We start from the raw sequence: 20,023 nt of genomic DNA on the forward strand, positions 1-20,023 counted from the left end.
GACTCCTAGAACATAAAATATCTCCCCTTATACGTGAGAACATTAAATATAAAAACACAAGCAAACTCCCAGACCCCCAAAGAGAGAAACGGCGCCTGCTCTGACAAGACTAGTGGACAGGTGGGCGCTGGGCAGTCCACCAGTCCCTGCACAAGCTCAGTGAGCGGTTCAGACCCACAGAGCTCCAGGCTCCAGAAAAATCACACACGGGTACATGCCATAGACCTTTGGGGTACTCACAAGTCATCACATCTCCAGGTGTCAAATGCATGAGCACTAGGCCACCTGGGTACAGTCCCCCTGGCCTAGACCCAGCCGCCCACCACAGATTGCCCTAGCGTGAGCTCATGCAGCAAGCCTGGAGATACTGCAGGAGTCTGATGTGTGTTATGGCTGCAGGCAGCCCGGAGGTCAGGGCAGATGCATTTGTACAAACCGCAGAGGGAAGAGAAAGGGTAAACAGTTTGCTCATTTCTGCATTTCTGGGTTTTTTGGTCTTTGCTTTCCAGGCTAATTGTTTCAGTAAGGCTGTAGTCTAATTAGAGATCTCAGCATAAGGAAATGTCTGTCACACCAGGTGCTGGTCACACCACCTTCTGCCCTCAGGACAGAGCAGGAATCAGGGAGAAAGAGGCTCTGAGTCAGGCTGCACTGATCAACGAGGGGCCTCAGGCAGGACATGAATGGTTCCAAGTCCATTTCCTCACCCCTAAAATAGAAGTAAAGGTTCCGTCTTTCTGGGCTATTGTAAGGCATAAATGAGGGAGCCTGAGAAGTTGTCTTATCAGGGCCTGGCGCAGGGTCAGTTGGTGGCACCTGTGACGACAGTTGTGGTCTGCAAGCATTACCTGCACTGCTGGTACCTTGCCACCTATTTTTCCCTCCTGCTTCACCCCACGTGGCCCTCTCTGGGCAAGGGTCCATCGTCTGATGATTAGCCTTGGAAATCAGAGACTAACTCACGTTTGCTCTCCTCCTGCCTCGCATACTGGCTGTGCTAGATGTTTAAGACCGATTGTACCCAGCGGTGGTGAGGTCTAGGGTATGTCATTGGGCTGAGATTGGGGAGAACAGCCGGAGGGGTTTTCACAGAATTCCTGAGAACAGGCTCTCTCTAATCTGAGGCTGTGGTTCTCAGCCTCACCTGTTCATTACATCAGTGAGAGAGCTGCTGGAAATTTGGATACCCACTTAAATTAGTACCTCTGGGTGTAGGGCCCAGGCACCAGTGTTTTTAAACAGCTCCCTGCCCCACGCCCAAGAGGGCTGTGTGTTCACAGCTGACTGAGGGAGTCCTGGGCCTAGAGGCTTTGGGGCTGCCTTGGGAGGACCAGCCTGATGGTTATATGTTTTAGGGAGCCTCTGCTGGAAGAAGACAGGCAGACATTTGATCAGAGGTGTCATTAATCAGAAGTGGGTACCAAGCTCATTTGGGAGGCAGGGCAATCTGGTTGAGCTAATTGTATGAAATATTAGCTCATTCACAGGAAGACTGGTAGAAAAAGAAAAGAGACAAATAGGAGTTTTTATCTGTGATGGTGGCTTTTGTTGCTCCCTTTTTCTATTCACTGACATAACATGAGGCTTGTAATTTGTAGGGGAGAAATAAAACTCCCGTGGCCGCCCATCTCTATAGGGAAGGACCTTCAGTGACTTTGTAAAAATAAGCACCTGTCTTATTCTCCAGTTGCTTTCCAGCTAATTTTGGTTCTCTTTCTTTTGCCAGTTGCCAGAGGCTCCGCCCTCTGAGGAGGAAGAACAGGAAGCCTGGGTGAACGCCTTCCTTGGAAGAATGTTTTGGGACTTCTTAGGAGAGAAATATTGGTCTGACCTGGTATCTAAGAAAATCCAAATGAAACTCAGCAAAATAAAGGTACCGTTTTCCACCCAAGAGGCTTCCAATTCTTCATCTTTCTTAATTTTGAAGTTTTGTATCATTATATCCTAAGGGGACAAAAACTTGGCTTAAAGCATATAACATATGAGAACCACAGTATATCTTGAGCTGTGACCTTGACTGTAGGACTCACCCGACCTGGGGACCCTAGTGAATGTGCCTGTTTACTTTTTCCTTTGTGTGCCCCTCATTATTACCCACTCTAGGTGATAATCCAGAATTTGGTTTGGGAAAATGGGAGCTTTTGTAGCTGGTGTGTCATGTAGACCTCTGTTGTCTTTAAATCAGTAAGGAACTTAAATCATACTTCAGGAGCCCACCCGGCCTCAGAGTCTGGGGGCTGTTCTATCTCTGCTGCAGAAAGTGCCAGACTACAGACCTCTTTCCCAAGTCATGCTCTCTCTCCAAGCTGGGAAAGTTAGCATGGCACTCCAAATGTGTCTGGGTCTGACCTTTACTTGTGGCCAGATGGTATTTTATTTTGGGCTCTCTCTTTGCTGAAAACACCAGTCCTGGTGCTGATCAAGGTCCACTTGGAAATAAGTTTAAACTGTATAAATATTCCTCATGATTGCCACTAAGTGACTCATTTAGTACCACCTCTGCCAACCCAGAGACCTTACTAAGGTTACATAGAAGTAAGTTTCTGACCCAAGGAAGACCCAACCAAGGAGGAGTCCCTTTGGTCCCCAAATTTTCACTGAGAAGTGGCACAGTCAGCAGCTGTAGATCATTATGGGTCAGAGATACCTTTGAGATGCAGAAACAGATGAATCCTTTCCCTAGAAAAATGCACAGTGATGCAGAATTTTGCCCATGACTTCAGAGAGTTCAAGGACTCCAGGTTAGGAACTGTGGGCTAAGGTAAAATTTCATTAGAAAATGCAGGCATGAAGAAACTTCAGTGTGACTTGTGTAATTCCTTTGGGTGGCAAACCAAGGATCTTAAGGGCTCAGTCAAGTTCTGGCAAGCTGGAGGCCCATGTCCTCTCTTCCCTAAGAGGACATGAAGAAAAGAGACCACCATCTGAGCTGGAAGAGTGGATTTCGTGCAGAATTCAGGGCAAGGATTTGGGAGGGCTCAGTTGACCTGGGTCAGCCTGTTGTTTCTCAGGTAGATTGAGGGTTGAAACCACTCTGCTAGCCAGGTCCAACTGGGAGTAGGAAGCAGCAGTGACCCTTCCATGTTCGCACACAAGCAGCCAAGCTGGAGCTCACTCCACCTCTTCCCCCTTTTTAGAAAATTATGGAGAGCTTGATGAGTTCTGGGTAAAGACACGCAAGTGGGGCTGGCCCTCTTCTTTTCCCAAAGACTGCTGGGGGCCCTTCCCTGAACATGAGGGCTGGGAGTCCTGGCAGTGGGAGGCAGAAAGCAGGGCGTGCCTCAACTCCGGACAGGACGTTGCTGTCCCAATTACACACATTCCAAAACAAACTGAGGCAGGGTCTTGTCCCACGCTTCTCTTGAGTGCTGGAAGTCCATGGATCCTCTACCGTCTTGGAGAATGATAGGCTCTCTCATTCCAGAGGAAGCTGAGGGAAAGTCTTTTATTTTCATCTTCTCCCTTTGCTGGTCATGTGGGCTTTTTCAGTTTGCAGACTTAAAACTGAGGTCAGAAGTGCTAGAAGGTTAGGATGGAAAAAATGGCCTGGCTCCAGTAGTACCAGCAGGTCAATACCTGAGTGTCCTGCAAGACTAGAGGAGACCCTGGATATAATGGAATAAACAGAAAGGCAGCAGGATATTCCTACCAATTCTGAACCTGTTGCCACCCCTACCAAAAAGACTCTGATCATCATATTCTGGAAAGCCACATATTCTGGAAAGAACTAAATCTAGTAGTGAGTGTTGGTTAATGGCCAATACAAGAGCCAGAATAGCCGGAGGAGCCTGAGCTTTGACAAAGATCTCCCATCTCCTGGTTTCCCTTCAAGGCCTGACATATGGAGAACTCTTTGCTGGCTTTGCCCTGCGGTCTCAGATTGTCACCCTCACATGTGATAATGACTCATGTTGTGAAAGAGCAGCCCTGTGTGTGTATCTGGTGCCCAGTGATGGTTTAAAACAATCTGGGTTTCTGCCCCAACAGCAAGTACATTCTTGGCTTCAGCCGGCCCCTCCCAACACTGCCCCGGGGCCCTCAGTCATGGGCCTCTTATGCCTGTGTCAGCAAATGTTGTTATTGCAGACAGCTTCCAGCAGTTCCTCCCACCAACCTGAGAATGTTCCATTCACCTGAATGTCCAGTTGGGTTCACTTAAGAGGGTAAAGAACATGCAGTGGGTTCTTGTCTCTCTGTGATGCCTTTGGGTGGGAAGAAGAGAGTTTCTGGTAGAAAAGAGCAGAAGGAGTGACGTTTCCTTGCCTTCCCCTGCAGAGTAGGAAGGAGGCTGACTAGGCTGGGGCCTGTTCTAAGAGTTTTTATTCAAAGCAGTTGTGATTTGGAGGGGAAGGGTGAGAGATGTTCTAGAATCTTGGAGTTAGGCACTCAGGTGAATAAGTAGGAATCTGGGCCCTGCAGAGCCCCTCCTCATTCTGCCTACTGATGATTAGGCCTGGCCCAACCCTGCTGAGTCTTTCCCAGTCCCTGGTCCCTCAGCCCTTTGTCTCAGGTCCCTCCTCTACCCTTGTAGGAACCACAGAGTACAGAGTGGGAGGGCTGGGAGGTTGGACAGGGGACTGGGAATGCCATCTCTGCATCCACTCCCCTTGATCAGTGTTGGACTCCTGTTCCCATAGAAACCCAGCATGCTCCTGACTCACTGGGTATTAGAGTGATGATAATAGACAGTCTGGGGCAAAGGTGCAAGAATCTGGCTACGTTCTTGGCCAAGTAGGCTGATTGGAAGGTCAGCCACCACATAACAGTGATGCCTTGGAAAAAAGGTTTTCCATATCCAGCAACCACCAATTCAAAATGCACATTTGAGTACTGCCTTTGGTCACATTTTGTTCATCACAGATGTCATAATTCTTTAACTATCCCACCCCTGCAGAAAAACAGAGAAGGAGAAACTTCTCTGGTGAATTGTCAAAGTGTACAACTTAGCTGAAGAGGTCCAGCCAAAATAGGCATTAAATCCATGCCTGGCTAAATGTTACCACATTTTATGGGAAATGTTCAGTGTATGTGTATTTTAAAAAGCCAGTTTGATGCTGGTAGAAAAACTGGGGGCTCATTATAGGCTCCAGTGTCATGGGAATCTCATATATAAAGATGGCGCTACGAGTTAGTGGGGAAAGTATTGGTTGTTCAATAAGACGCCTGAGAAGGCATTGGGGAAAAAAGTTTAAAGTGGATCCCTGATTTATATCTTATACTAAAATGAAGACTAGACTACAAATTAAAATAATAATATATACACATACCTAAATTCAGGTGAAAGAAATAGATGAATTAATTCCTCAGTCTCAAGGCAAAGTAGGAATTTCTAAGCATGATATTAGTACTCCTGTTATTTCCTTTAGAGCAGGTTCCTACTGACACTGTATTAGTTGGGGTCCCAGCAGAAAACAAATGGCACACTCAAGTGGCATCACCTGAGAGGAGAGTTTGTTAAGGAAAAGATTTATAAATGTGTGGGGCAATGTAAGGAAACCAAGAACAGGGCAGGACCCAGGGCTGGCAGCAGTGGGGAGCTCTTAGCACTCTCTGTAGGGGGAAAGCAGGGAGCAGTTACCAGACCATGGCTGTGTGGAGAGGTTGCCTGTCTGACAGGAGCTGTGGCCTTCAACAGAGGGAGGGGACAAATACCTGACAGCACTCTTTTCCAAATACCTCCCCTCTTCCCTGCGCATTGGTGGATCCCATCGGCCAGCCCAACCAGAAGCCAGAGGGCAGGAGAGCCCATCGGTGTGCTTTGCACAGACCAGCCTCTCAGAACTTGAATCCAGGGGGTGCAAACAGAAAATGTCCAGCACTGTATCAAGGGATGTGAATTTTCTTTTTTTCCAAGCATTTTAATAAATATTGTGAATTTGCCTATCATAAATGTTACAGCAATTTCTTAACTCCCCACTAGTAGTCTAAGAGGGATCCACTTTCCCACACTCTAGCCAGGCATTGTTAACCTGACCAGCATGGCTGGCTCCCCCTTCCTCAGTCAGGTCTTTGGCCAATCGGCACTCTTCACAGAAGCCTTCTCCAACTTCCAAAATAGCCACCCCCGACCCACATCCTGGCTCCCTCTGTCCCACCACTAGCCTTACTGTCTCTGTAACACTAACCACTCTCTCAAACTATTTATTTATCTACTTATTTATCTGTTACCACCTCTCCAACATAAACCCCAGGATAGCAAGGAGCTTGCCTGACTTGTCCACAGCTCTCTCTGTAGGATGATGCCTCATATGCAGTATGTACTCAGTAAATTTCAGGGAAATGAATGTGTCCCCAAAACCTTGACCTTCTCTCCTTCTGAGCAGATGCTGAATTCTAACACTGACCAGGTTACTAATGTCTCATTCATTGTTTACTTTTCTCCTCCAGCTCCCCTACTTTATGAATGAACTAACTCTGACGGAACTTGACATGGGGGTGGCTATGCCAAAAATCCTTCAGGCCTTCAAGCCTTACGTTGATCACCAAGGTAACTCTTAATAATCTCTCGCAGAGAACTGACCATTTATATGAGTGTCGAAATGTCTCCATCTCTGCAGATCGAATACGAAAGCTTTGTGTTGGGAGGGAGTTCAGGGACATTTTAAGCATCTGTCTTACTTTGATTGTTTTCTGTTGTTAAGTCACTGCTTTCAGCTGATGAGGAACAGATTAGGAATAGATCTCCCTGCTAATCCTTCTAGTCTCTCGGATCACTACCATTCTTGCCCCAGCCCAGACATGGCTTTATACCTGTTGGCTTTTATGTGATTTAGAAAATAGCCAGCAGCCCTCAGCTCTCACCAAGAGCTGCCACTGTTCCTTGTGCGCACTCACACCTTTGCCTTGACCCAACCCCTAGGTTGCAAGTTCTCTGACCTTCATGCTTTACATCTTGCTGTTCCTTTCCACACCTAGTAGGTGCTCAGTAAGTGTTTTAAAAATGAAAACAGGTGTTGTCAGCAATATTTTGGGAATATGGTTGTCTGCTGGGGGAAGGTGCTCAGATTTGAGTTTTAAGACCTACTCCTGGGATCCCTGGGTGGCGCAGCGGTTTAGCGCCTGCCTTTGGCCCAGGGCGTGATCCTGGAGACCCGGGATCGAATCCCACGTCGGGCTCCCGGTGCATGGAGCCTGCTTCTCCCTCTGCCTATGTCTCTGCCTCTCTCTCTCTCACTGTGTGGCTATCATAAATAAATAAAATAAAATAAAAAATTAAAAAAAAAATAAGACCTACTCCTGACACGTTATTTACAACTACTCTTGTGGGTTGGGGCAGGAAGAGTTGATTCGGATATATAGCATTTAAATAAAATTATGATGTAAAGATTTATGTGTCTTTTGTGGCACATGGGCTTAAAAGGACCATGATGGAAAATTTAATACACAGGAGTGGGGTGAAAATAGGCATGAGGCCAGTAAGTCAGAATAGTCCGTGAACGGGCAGGCAAAATCTTCCCACCGTGGAAGCAGTTGACTTCTTTTCTGTAGTAGTCCTTTTCATTATATACCTCTTTCCACCTAAACTGGATTGACATCATTCCTCAAAAGGCACAGGACCAAGGTAGGGGAGAAAATAATTACAACTTTCTGAGACTGATATTTGTTTCAAAGTAAATGTTTTGTAAATTTAGAGACTATAGCATCTACTTTTGTTTCTGCATGGCTGTATCAGATGGCTCTTGAATCATGTTGAGTGAAATCACTCTCTGTGTTGTATACATTTGATGTAAATACAGAGATTTTTTTCTAGCCCTACAATTAGCAGCTCTGATGATCTCTTGAGCAGTATTTCAGCCAACAGTGAGCCTGTATTTTTTTTTTTTTTGAGCCTGTATTTCCTTGTTTTTAGCATCCCGTGGATTTCAGAGATAGACCAGAGTATTATTTGCAAATGCCAAAGTCCACCTAATACCTGTGTGTTGAGAACACCTGGAACCCCTTGACCATGTCTATACTTTATTGAATCCATGTGCTCCTGATTTAGCTGTTTTCTGGTTCACTGAGGGTAAAACTAGAAAAGGTAATTTGCAGACAGTTTAGCTAGAATTCTTTTAACAGCATATGAAATGTTAAAAGATACATTATTTGTGTGGTGAGTACCTAGCCAGGATCTCTACCTCATCCACCTGATGGCTGCCTGCCTTCCTCTGGCTCTGGTGGGCTTTGGACTCGCCTTTGCTGTTTGCCTTTTTTTTTTCTTTTTCTTTTTTTTTTTTAAGATTTTATTTATTTATTCATGAGAAACACAGATAGAGAGGCAGAGATGCAGGCAGAGGGAGAAGCAGGCTCCATGCAGGGGGACTTGATCTCAGGTCTCCAGGATCACGCCCTGGGCTGAAGGCGGCACTAAACCACTGAGCCACCCGGGCTGCCCTGCTGTTTGCCCTTTTAGGAATTGTAACAAGCTGGTAAATGATCAGCTAATGTACACCTCCACAGAGTCAAGCTTAAATAAAGTAAATAATATGTGGACATGCTCTATTTCCTAATGTGTTAGCAGTCTCTTATCTCTGTCCTTTGTTGCATTAGTAGAAATTTCCAGCAAGAAAGAAGCAGGGCCATAACTGGGCTTTGCGGCATCTAAGGAGTGTCTCTATAGCTTTGAACTCTGCGGCCTCCCAGGGCAGCTTTGTCAGGCTTTGAGTGACATTCACCAAATGCTTAAGTCTCTTTCCTCTTCCTCTGGGGCAAGACATTTTTCTACCCAGATCAAAGCTTTGCTGGTTTTTAATCCATTTGATTCTTATTTAACTCCTTTCAGGGCAAGTTTTAGACGTCTGCCTGCTTATGTAACAAGGGAGGAAATGTTACGAAAGAAAGGAATGATGAAAGACATAAAGCCTGTGGTTTTTAAAAGTTCCATCAAATTAGGCTTTTCCAAGTCTGCAAAGGATGCATGTGATAGTCAAAATAGAAATAAACATAAAGGAAATGTGTTGTTTTGGATTCCATTGCTCTAAGGTAAACTTTTCTTTGAAGGAAATGAAAATCAGTGGTGACTGGCTAACACTGACTCTGGAAAGCAGAGCTCACCTTCCAAGGAAATGCAAGCCCTGTAAAGGCGGCCACCAGATCTCTAGGGAGGGAATCCCCACACATACCCTTTTTTTTTCTTTCTTAAATGTTTCCTAACTTGTGCGTGTTTGTTGGAAGCACCTGGCCAGGGGGTGGAGGGGGCTGGCTGTTGGGACCACAGCTGGTTGGATCACTCCATCCTCGGGATGAGGGGATGACCCGTGGCTCTGAGCACAGCTCTGGGGTCAGGCTTTGGGATTCACCACTCTGCAGCCTAGGGCAGGTTCCATAAACCCTGCTAACTGCTCTCTCCAGTGAGGAGACTATATGACTTGGTAGGCTAGGCTGGTCTGAGGGTGGAGTGGGTTAGTGCATGAAAGGCCCCTGGAAGAGGAGCGTGGGAAGTGCCGGCTGTTGTTACTTTTACCATTAGTAGTGGCACCTTCGCTGCTGCTGCTGCTCTTGGAGAGCTTAGAATGTGGGTGGCTCTGGTGCCCAGTTGACCCATTTTACAGGAATAAATGGAAAGAAAAAGGCCATTCTCAGTTGTTGTGGCCTTGCCACTAAGCAACGCCTATAGTTCTGAAATCACATGTTGGCTACCATTGGCCTGTCCAAGTGCCAGGACACACAGCCAGTTTCCTCAGGTTGAATGACCACCTTTCCCAGGGGCGTCTTCACTTCCTACCAGTGGCAGGTAGATGGAAGATAGAGAAGATTTGTCCCTTGGAAACTGGCTGTGCACCTCCCACCTCATCTCTGAGCCCTGCTCACTCCATGTGCACCTTTGACTGAGGGATGTGTATAGGTCTTTTTTCTTCCTTTAGGCTGCACAGTGGGCCCAGACACCTGGGCAGTACCCGCAGGCATGTCACCCAATGTCAGGATGAACCATGGATGTGGGCTGTGACCCCTCAGATTCAGATTAATTCATTTAGTCTCCAGGGTGTGCGGCGCATGTGTTTAACACATGACAGAAGGTATTGGATTCTATGGCAAGAATACCGTGTCCCACAGGAACAGGAACCTTGTCTGTTCTCGGAGATGCCCTTGGTTGTGACTGCTGGTGTCCGCCATCTACAGATCATCTTCTGGACCTTAACCTTTAGTGCCTGGTACCTTTATCCAGTGCTGAAACTGAAGTTACTTTGCCCCTGAGTATTGCAGAAAACTGGACCCAGAGTCCGTCTGTGGCCCGCCCATTCCTTCCACTATGCCCTTGTTAAGAGCAAATATAGCAGCCAACCCAGGGCTGAGCACAGCGACAGGGCCAGACCGTGGGGCTCAGTGCTGACAGGAATGGACCCACACACTCTAACCAGATCATGTTGCAGGAAGAAAAATTACTTTTTCCAGAAAAGAGAGAAAAATACCATTTTGTGGAACTCTGTTGGGGTGGAAGAGAGGACACTCTGATTTGTGACTAGATCAATCTTGAGAGGCAGAGCTGTTTCCGAGAACAGTTGCAGGTAGAGAGCATCTGTCCTAAAAGATACATCCTAATACAAGGAATGCTAATTTTCTGTGGTATTTGAGTGAGCAATATGGCACCAGGAACAAAATAATCACCGGTGTGCTTTTCTAAGAACCCATTAACCAACATCTGTTCATGATATGTTATTAAATGTGCCATTTTAAGAAGTTTGTTCTTTGGATGACAAATGGTGCCTCTCAAAGTGAAAATCAACCAGTAATAGTCACAATTAGAGGGAAATGGAGGAGCAGATAACATAAGGGCCAAGCTCAGGTGAGCAAGGCTTTGGGTTCTCTTACCCCTTTTAAGCAGCAGGTATCCTGTTAAGCCTACTCCAGTGAGACTGATGCCTTTTAGCTATTTTAATAATAATAAAACAATGAGCTGCCGAGTGAAATGACTAGATATCCATGGCCACAGCTAGACTGTTCTGAGGCATGGTGTCTGTCAAATAGAATACCAAGAGAAGGCTGAAGGGCCTCTTTTCATGCTGTCCGTGGTGACACATGCTAAGACATGCTTATCTCCCATGTACCAGGTGCCCCTGGCCATCTTTATTCATCTTCGAGCCTAAGGTGCCTGAAGGCGGGGATGTATCTCAGTGTCTTTAGCCGTAATGTCTTGCACTGAGAATTCGAGAAACATTTTCAGTGGAACAGGCTGTAACTTTTGCTGCAGTGTCCCTCCAAGTGGTGATGGTGGTAACTGATCCTGCCCTTGGCGGAAGAGCAGAAAAGCAGCCATCTGAGCTCCTCACAGGTTCTGGCATGAAAGCTGACTGAAGTTGTCATCGTCACTTTGTTCCCCATCTTGCCAGATGAAGTGCCGTCTTGTAGGGACTTGTTGGTAATCAGCTGCCACTCTTCATCACTGGACATCCTCTTTGCACAAGGACCCTTTCTTGTGTGGGGGAGGATCTGTTATGGACTGAACGCTTGTGTTCCCCTGTTCCCCCCAGTTCAGATGTTAGAGGCCTAACTTACAATGTAATGATATTTGGAGGTGGGGCTTTGGGGCAGTGATTAGGTTTGGAGGAGTTCATGAGGGATGGGTCCTCATGATGGGACTGTGCCCTCATGAGCAGAGACCAGTGGGCTAGCTTGCTCTCTCTGTCTGCCGTGTGAGGACACAGGGAGAAGGTGGCCTTCTGCAAGCCAGAAGAACACTGACTGGGACTGATTTGGCCGGTGCCTTGATCTCAGACTTCCAGCCTCCAGAGCTTCAAGAAACCAATGCCTGCTGATTAAGCCGCCCAATCTGTGGTGTTCTGTGATAGCAGCCCAAGCAGACTAACAAAGACCCTTTGTTTTCATGGCCTTTCTGGAGACCTCTGAATGCACTGACAGCCTTACTCCTATTAAAGGCTTAAAAATTTGTTCTGCTCAACTTCTGGTTTTTGTCCCTGAGCTCTAGCAAGAGCAGATCGTGACAGAAAGCAGCATTTTAAGTGGAATGCCTCACAGGAGTCTTAACATTTGTCAGAAGCACAAAAGAGAGAGTTCTGCAACCACGTTCATCCAGGCGAGTGGCCTTCAGTTTGGTTAAGACACCGCTGGTGGAACAGGGTGTGTCTCCATCCTTACGTTGCTGACACATTTGTCCACAAGGAGAAGACAGCCTCCCAGGTGCCATTAATTTCCTTGTCCAGTCCTCTCAGGCAGGAGCCTCCCAACTGACCCGTGACGTGACTGGTCGTTCTCGGCTCCAGGTTGTGTGTGCTCCAGGGTTCTCGGGGGGCTCTTTGGCTCGCCAAATCATTGTCACAGAAGCAAGTTGTTCTTTGCACCTAATGCTAAAATAGTCTCCTTACCCTCATCTAAATGCAAGCAAGTGTGTCAAGTAATTTGTTGGAATGGTTGCAGTTTATATCTGTTTTTTAAAGTTTTCAAGACCTTCTTGACTCCTTCATATTCTCCCCGCCAGCCAGGGCTGGACATAGCCCTGGGGGTGGGCCTGTTGGGGCCTGTATAATGACATTAAAAAACCGACCCCATTCCTCATGCAGAGGCTGGATCAGATGTCCATGCTTCATACCCTCCCCAGCCCAGACAGGGCTCTCTGCCTGCCCTGTGTCCCCTTGGCCCAGTGGCCTTCTCTCGTTCAGTCCCCATCTGCCTTGGCAGCAGCAGAAAACTAGGCTGGAGCAGAGAGTCCTGGAAGTAAGGACATGGGGCTGGTGACAGCAGAGGGACGAGCCCTGGCCAGGATGGACATAGCCCTCCCCTGAAGAGGCAGTGCAGTCCCTCCCTTGTGCACATGAGGAGATCTAGAAACTTGCAAGGGAACTCCAGCCCTGGTCCATGTGCTAGGGCTCCACATGCATCTTCCCTCTGCCTGCCTCACTTCAACTCCTGGCGGAGGGAGCGCTGAACCACATGTCACTGGGCAGGATGTTCCAGTTACCAGGGTGTAAGTCAGCAGTGCACTAAGCTGTATCCACACCTCCTCATAAAAAAACAGACAGACAAAACCTTGGACTTTATAAGAAGGAAAATTCTGCATTGCCTTTATTATGACAATCTTCAAAGGCACTACATACACTATTAATATTTATTAGAAACCTGACCAGGATTCTCAGAAGTTATTTCTGAATACATAACAACAGCCAGGTAGTTGGGGTCTATCGATTCTCAAGTTTAAAAAAGGTCGACATATTATACAGCAATAAATACCTTCTTTATTGATGTTCTATCTATACTGAATTTAAAGCCTATTCATATCTGGCTTTTTGCCCTATTCCCTTTCCACTGGAAGTGATTAATGACTAAATGTCTTCATTAAAGCAGATGTACCGGGATCCCTGGGTGGCGCAGCGGTTTGGCGGCTGCCTTTGGCCCAGGGCGCGATCCTGGAGACCCAGGATCGAATCCCACGTCAGGCTCCCGGTGCATGGAGCCTGCTTCTCCCTCCTCCTGTGTCTCTGCCTCTTTCTCTCTCTCTATGTCTATCATGAATAAATAAATAAATCTTTAAAAAAAAAATTAAAAAAAAAATAAATAAAGCAGATGTACCCTTTGTTTCCAGTAACTACCTATGAAGAGCAAGCTAATTGATGATTTTTAACTGCTTAATGTAAGCAAGAAATAAAGCAGTTTTGTGAGTTGCTACAAACAAAGTCACAATTGACCTACATGTCACCTAATGTCATTCATGGAAAACAATTACCTTTAATTATGATAAAAAGAATTTGTTGAAAACAAAATGGGAATTATTCTGCCTGTAGTGAGGAATTACACCATTAGTGCTTCTTGAGGTTAAGCAAAGCTTTTATCTAAAATGGTAGCCAAATAGGGGATAGATTATTTACTGTAATTGCTTGAAATGCTGCTCTGTGTCAGCGATGGTTTTAGATGAGTTTCCTGCTTCCTTTTAGATGTTGTCATGCATCTTATGAGGATCTATAAAGTGGATTAACATTTAAACACCCACTTGAACAATCACATTTTGACTGAAAGTCCATGAAGTGTCACAGAACCTTGAGTCTAAAAATCACAACGTAGCATGTTCTACCCCAAATCCTAGAGTCCTTGTGTGGAAGGTCAGGAGATAATCTCTGATTGCATTTTGGACTTCTGGTCAGTGACTGCTTCTGTTGGTGGGCCATCCCACTGAAATTCCACAAAGTTGAAACCCTCTTAGATACGATCTCACTGATACTGGTGTCTTTTCTAAGGAACAGGGTTTTAAACTAAGGTACAAAGCAGTTATCCCACTTTATCTGGATAATTATGGTGCTTGAACATTAATTCTTTTGTTTCCATTACTAAGCAATTTCCAGAAAGAATAGGGTGCTAAAAATGTTTGTCCCTATCCCAATCATACTGAGCTCAGTCTGAAACATTTCCTGTGCTCCACTCCCCCACCAACATGAGGTTATTTTAAGGCAGTGGTTCTCATGTGTGGCTTTAAAGAATAGCCCAGCATTCAGTGAGGTCTCCGCACCTCTCTTCTTCCTCATAATTGGCTGGGAATCAGCGACTTTGTCCTGGTTTTGCCCTAGGTCAAGCCATCCTCCTGTTGGGAGTGTATTTTCTTATTAAATGTGAGAAGACTGTGTCTCTCATGAATAAATAAATAAAATCATTTTTAAAATTAAATAAATAAATGCGAGAAAAACCCAGAGAACAGGACCATTCCAGGACTGACAGGTTGCACTGAGCTCACCATTTTAATGGATATTCACATGTTGGCAAAGTGACAAACACTTGAACCATTTCCAGGAGCTTTTCTTTACATGACCTCCTGTTGCATGCATTGATAGTACAGGCAATATAAATCTACAGGCTTTCAATGTGATACCTACTTCAGTACCTTAAAATGTAAGTTTTTATATTGTCACTTATAGTGTTTTTGGCAGGGATGGGAACCTTCTGTTTTTTCACTGTTTCTCTCTCCAGGACTGTGGATTGATTTGGAAATGTCCTACAATGGGTCCTTTCTGATGACTCTCGAGACCAAAATGAATTTGACCAAACTAGGTAAAGAGCCTCTTGTTGAAGCCCTGAAGGTTGGAGAAATTGGCAAAGAAGGGTAAGGGGCCATACAAATTTACTAACCCATCCCCGGGGAACCAACCTCTTCCTCTAGCCTTTGGGAAGCAACTTGGATGTGTAATAGCCTCGGATGTTGAGTGAGCTTCCATGCATGTACTTCTGGACCACAGAGGATTTCAGGGAGGGGTTCCCGACTTCCATCTCCCCAAGACTGGGAGTCCCCACCTCTGCTCAGCACCTTTTGGCCTCATTGCTGCCAGGGGGGCACACAGAGCAATTATTCAGAAAGCATCATTGACTCAGACCAGTAGGACAGGCTCATCTGCACAAGAAAATGCTCTGTGAAAAGAATCCTCATTCAGAAACTTCCTCTGTCAACTTGCAGCCACAAACAGCATTGTGTGGGAAGGCTAAGGTCCCTGGAGGGGGCGGGGGGAGGGGGGGGTCGGTCCATCTGCTTTAATCATAAAGTCTAAATTATTTCAATTGATCTTGTAGCCAACAGGGTGCTTCTAAAGTGTTTTGAGATGTATTTTCCTTAAATAATAAAATATTGATTTACTTAGTAAATTCCTCTCTTTGTAGAAGATATTGCATCTGCTGCCCACAGTTTGTTTGATTTAGTAAATATTTCAAATTCGTGAGATAGGTAATAAAGGTTTATTTTTTCCCCCTTAGAGGCCTAGAATGGATAAATTGGAACTTTAGTTTTCCATATGCCTTAAAATACTCCTTTATATTATTGTTTTGACCAAACTAAAAATACTGATTAGAGTCTACTTCTCACATTTTTATCCGTTGGCATGGAATTAACAGTACAATGACAGAAAAACCCCACAAGGAGCCACCTTCGCAGGGTCTATATATAAGACACACAGACTCTTAGATTTTTGCTTGGTTATGATGCTGACCTAGTGCTTGTATTCATACATATGGTCATAGCAGATTGGCAGAGGGGGGGATGGTTAGACATTTGAGAATGTGCTTTTACTTAGATTATTCTGATTTCTCCCAGTTACTTAATGAAATGTTATTTTAACAATTGGAGAATTTCCCTACCTGTATGCAATCTAACCTGTATCTGTGCTGTTTTCCTTTCACTTTTCTGCTATTTGTTAAAATGTGTTTGGATTCGGCAATCTGTGGATTGTATTTTCTGGTGAGTGGTGTTTATCAACTCTCCATGTAGCATTTCATACCCTGTAGGTGCTGAGTCTTGTTTGGTCCCATGTGACGCCACTAGGAAGCTTGTCGTTTCATCATGTCCCTGAACATAAAGGCTCAGTTTGTAGACCTAAGAGGATTGAGGTCAGAGTACATAAGAGGCTTTCCTGGGAGGGAAAGTCTTGCCAACTTCCCTCATCTGAGTTGCTGGTGTTTTGATCTAGTTCTCTAATCAGACTCAATTTCCTGTGTCTGGACGCCCCCACCCCACTGCCATGCACAGCTGTGTATTAGCTGCCCAGCCTGTAAGACAAAGCACCATGGGCAGAAGCAGCCTTGAAAGTGAGTTCTAACTATACAGGAGAGGGCAGAGCAAATGTCAGAAGCCTTGTGGAAGGAGTCCATTCTCAACAGCACAGGGTGACTGGACTCCTTAGAAAGGGGTGTCTTGGGTAGCAGACGGGGCCCCAACACAGCCAGGTCCCTGAGATCTTGGCCATTTAGGTGTGCCACGTTCATGTGACTCTCTTGGCACAATTTCAAGTTCATAAACCTTGGCTGATCAAAGAGGATGGGCATGTTTCTGAGTAAGCAGTGCTTCTCCAGACTACATGAAAAAAAAATCCTCTGCTTTTGGAATATGATGGTATATTTTGTAATATACTTCTGAAGTACCATTTTTGTCCTAGTAGAGCGGGTATAAAATGTTTTGCCTCTTCCTATGGTGTTACGTTATATGTTGATGGGTAATTGGCTGTCATTTAATTTTAAAAGCAAGGGAAAAAACCCATTCCAAGTACTTCATTTGAGAGAAAAAGGCCTAGAAAGATAGATCTTTAACTTTATATATATATATATATATAAAGGACCCCTTTAGGAATTCAGGAGTTCTGGATCCTCCCTGAAAATGTCTATACCTGTACGGTTTTGACTCACAATTTCTGGGAGCACTGAGAGCCTCTGAAAGCCCATCCATAACTAAGAACCTAATCCCAGAAGAGATTCTAGAACCCACTTCATCACTTCCTCAATCATGAGCACACCAGAATCCCCCTAAGTCTAAATACTGAGAGACCGAAATTCCTTATTGGCAAATCTCTCCAAAGTGGAGGCTGTGGCTGGGCCTCTGCTTTGTTTCATGGCTTTCTTTTCAGTCCCCTTCAAGTGTGCAAATGACTGTGGCCTGGGGAGTCTCTAGAAGAAGCTGCTCAACCTGTGAGAAGCCCCACTTATTGTTAGAAAGTTTGTTCATGTCCTCACGTTATTATCCTGAGGATGATAGTGAGAAATGCCAATCTGTGTTGCTTTATTCTAGTGAAGTCCTTTCTCTGAAATATGTCTTTATATCTGTAGATATTTTTCCTTTAGTCTCTATTTCCCAAATAGCCACCCTCTTACATATTGTAGTTTACATCACCTTGGGGCAATAAGGTGCTCAAAGTGGAATTCAGGTAGTAACTTTAGGAAGTGACTTGAAGAGGACCAGAGTGAGTCAGTAAGGGGAATTTTTTACAGGCTGGCTGCTCTCTAAAGGAACTGTGGCTTTGGAGGCACTTGGCCAGTTCATGTTCTTCCACTGCAGCCTGGGTCTGGTGGGACAGTCCCCATAGGGGGGCCATTGTGACCTCTGAATTGGGTCCCTAGGTCACAGTATACTCCCAACCACCACAACCCTGAAGCTCCTGTGTTTTGTGAGCCAAGTGCCTGCAGCCCACACTGTGACTTGGTCTCGCTCTGTGGGTATACGCACATGCATGTCTGTGGCAAATGAATGGTGCCAATTTCACTCCCAAGAAAATACATTCTCCTGTGTGGCCACCTCACTGTGCTGTTTAATCTAATTATGCATCCTTTTTTTTTTTTTTTTTTTTTAGGATTTTATTTATTCATGAGAGAGACAGAGACAGAGACACAGGCAGAGGGAGAAGCAGGCTCCTTGCAGGGAGCCTGACGTGGGACTCGATCCCAGGACTCTGGGATCACGCCCTGGGCTGAAGGCAGTGCTAAACCGCTGAGCCACCAGGGCTGTGCTTAATTCACTTTTTCTTATGTATCTGACTCCAAGCTCATATCCAAATAGATTTTTAGCAGAGGCAGCAAAACTAGAATTAGCCCTTTAAGGTGGCTCTTTGAAAGGATATCATAGCTGGATTCTAAGAAGCATTTTTAAAAATTAGGCTTATTATGTTTAGCACACCTTATTTAAGAATGTGCAGTGTATTTTTCTCTGAAGTTCATACTGACATCATGATATCATAAAATGCATGTTCAGTTATAAAACTGAGTAACAGCCAAACATTTAGTTACCCATTTAATTAGTTAAGTATTGGGTGCCACATAGAGGTACTGTTTGGTCAAAATCAGAATTTCATGTCACCTAATCTACTTTAACTGATAGGGCATTGTCTAAATTATTAACTTCAGCCACAAAAATTTATCCTGTTCTCTATCCTGCAGAGGATTAATTTGGGAACCTGAGAGCTCTCTGCAGTGCTCAGCCTTTGGCATCTTTTGCTTCAAGTCTGGAGGCTGCCAGATGACAAATACCAGTGGGGACAGGAGGGGATGGTGGCTCAGCAGGTTTCACTGCAGTCCCAGATCTCAAGGCAGCTTTTTTAGTGCTGCGTGGATGGGGAACAGGCTACCTGTGCAGTCAGGACACAGACTCCTCATCTGATAGCTCTAGGTCTGAGACCCAGGGAGCCTAGTCATTGTATTTATGGACAAGGAAAATGGATGTCTCAGCTGGTTGTGTTATCTGGGGATTTGACTCCCCAACTTTCCTCATCTCAACACCCAATTTGGGCTTTCTTGGGAATAATATTTTGCTGTGCACATTTTATATAAGAGAAGATCTCTGTAAGGACTGCCTAACCATGGAAAGCTCCAAAATGGCTTTGTGATCAATGAGCACCCATATACATTCCTGGACTAGCCAGGATTCTAACGGAAGGAGAAAGAATCAGTTAGATGCTATCCCCATGCCCTTTTGTATCTGCAGGGGGAGTTTCCCTTTAACTGTACATGAAAGCCTGTTGGCTGAAACAGCTTGCTCTCATGTTTCAGAGCTGGGGTTGAGGAAGATCCGGGTGTCCTGCCAGGGAGGACACTGGTGGGGTCTTCTTACAGTCAAGCTCCTGTTTCAGGGGTGGAGATTTCAGCCCCACCCTTCCAGGGCTGGGGCCTCTGCTGGGCCTTTAAGTCTGCCCTCCTGTATGTACTCTGCCCTGGGTGCCCTTGGTCCCCATTGGCCAAGGGATGGCTGCTCGATGTGAGATCAGAGGAAGACCTCAAAGGCATTGCACCTGTAAGGATAGGACCTAAGCTCCACTGCCCTCCTCTCTCCTGGTAATTTTGTCCTTATCAAAAATACAAGGCCTTGCCTCTGCTTTGTGACTATTTGGTTGCTTAGTGTGTTCAGAGACTACTTTGTCTCTTGTTCGCTTCATCCCAATTAAGTCTCTGAGGCTCAGGGACGGACCCTGCCTCTCTGCTTCTCTGAAGCAAAGCCACCATCCAGGAAGGAAATTGCCTTCTATGGGGCTGAAGCTCAGCCAAGAATCCTCCTCCCCTGTCCCATACCATTAGAGGGGCACTTGCCACTGCTGGTGATCTAGTAATCCCTATGCCTCTGGAAACTGAGTATTCAACCTGGGAAGATGAATGAGAGACTTTGCTTGTTGATGAGGCTTTGTATAACTTTATTTGTTGTTGTTGTTTTTTAAAGATTTATTTCTTATTCATGAGAGACAGAGAGAGGCAGAGACACAGGCAGAGGGAGAAGCAGGCTCCCTGTGGGGAGCCCGATGTGCAACTGTATCCCAGGACCCTGGGATCATGACCTGAGCCAAAGGCAGATGCTCAACTGCTGAACCAC

At 45.5% G+C, this 20,023-nt stretch overlaps 1 protein-coding gene across 6 annotated transcripts in view; it reads left to right on the top strand.

Moving 5' to 3' along the window:
- TEX2 (testis expressed 2) overlaps nucleotides 1-20,023 on the top strand; it is a 101,753-nt gene that overhangs the window by 73,856 nt on the left and 7,874 nt on the right. For all 6 annotated transcript variants that reach the window (XM_072781138.1, XM_072781143.1, XM_072781139.1 and 3 more), the window contains 3 exons: nucleotides 1,727-1,873; nucleotides 6,388-6,487; nucleotides 14,887-15,019. In XM_072781138.1, coding sequence (XP_072637239.1) covers nucleotides 1,727-1,873; nucleotides 6,388-6,487; nucleotides 14,887-15,019 — 380 coding nt within the window. The remainder of the gene's footprint in view (nucleotides 1-1,726; nucleotides 1,874-6,387; nucleotides 6,488-14,886; nucleotides 15,020-20,023) is intronic.

The sequence above is a fragment of the Canis lupus genome, chromosome 16, assembly GCF_048164855.1.
Source record: "Canis lupus baileyi chromosome 16, mCanLup2.hap1, whole genome shotgun sequence".
Classification (NCBI taxonomy): domain Eukaryota; kingdom Metazoa; phylum Chordata; class Mammalia; order Carnivora; family Canidae; genus Canis; species Canis lupus.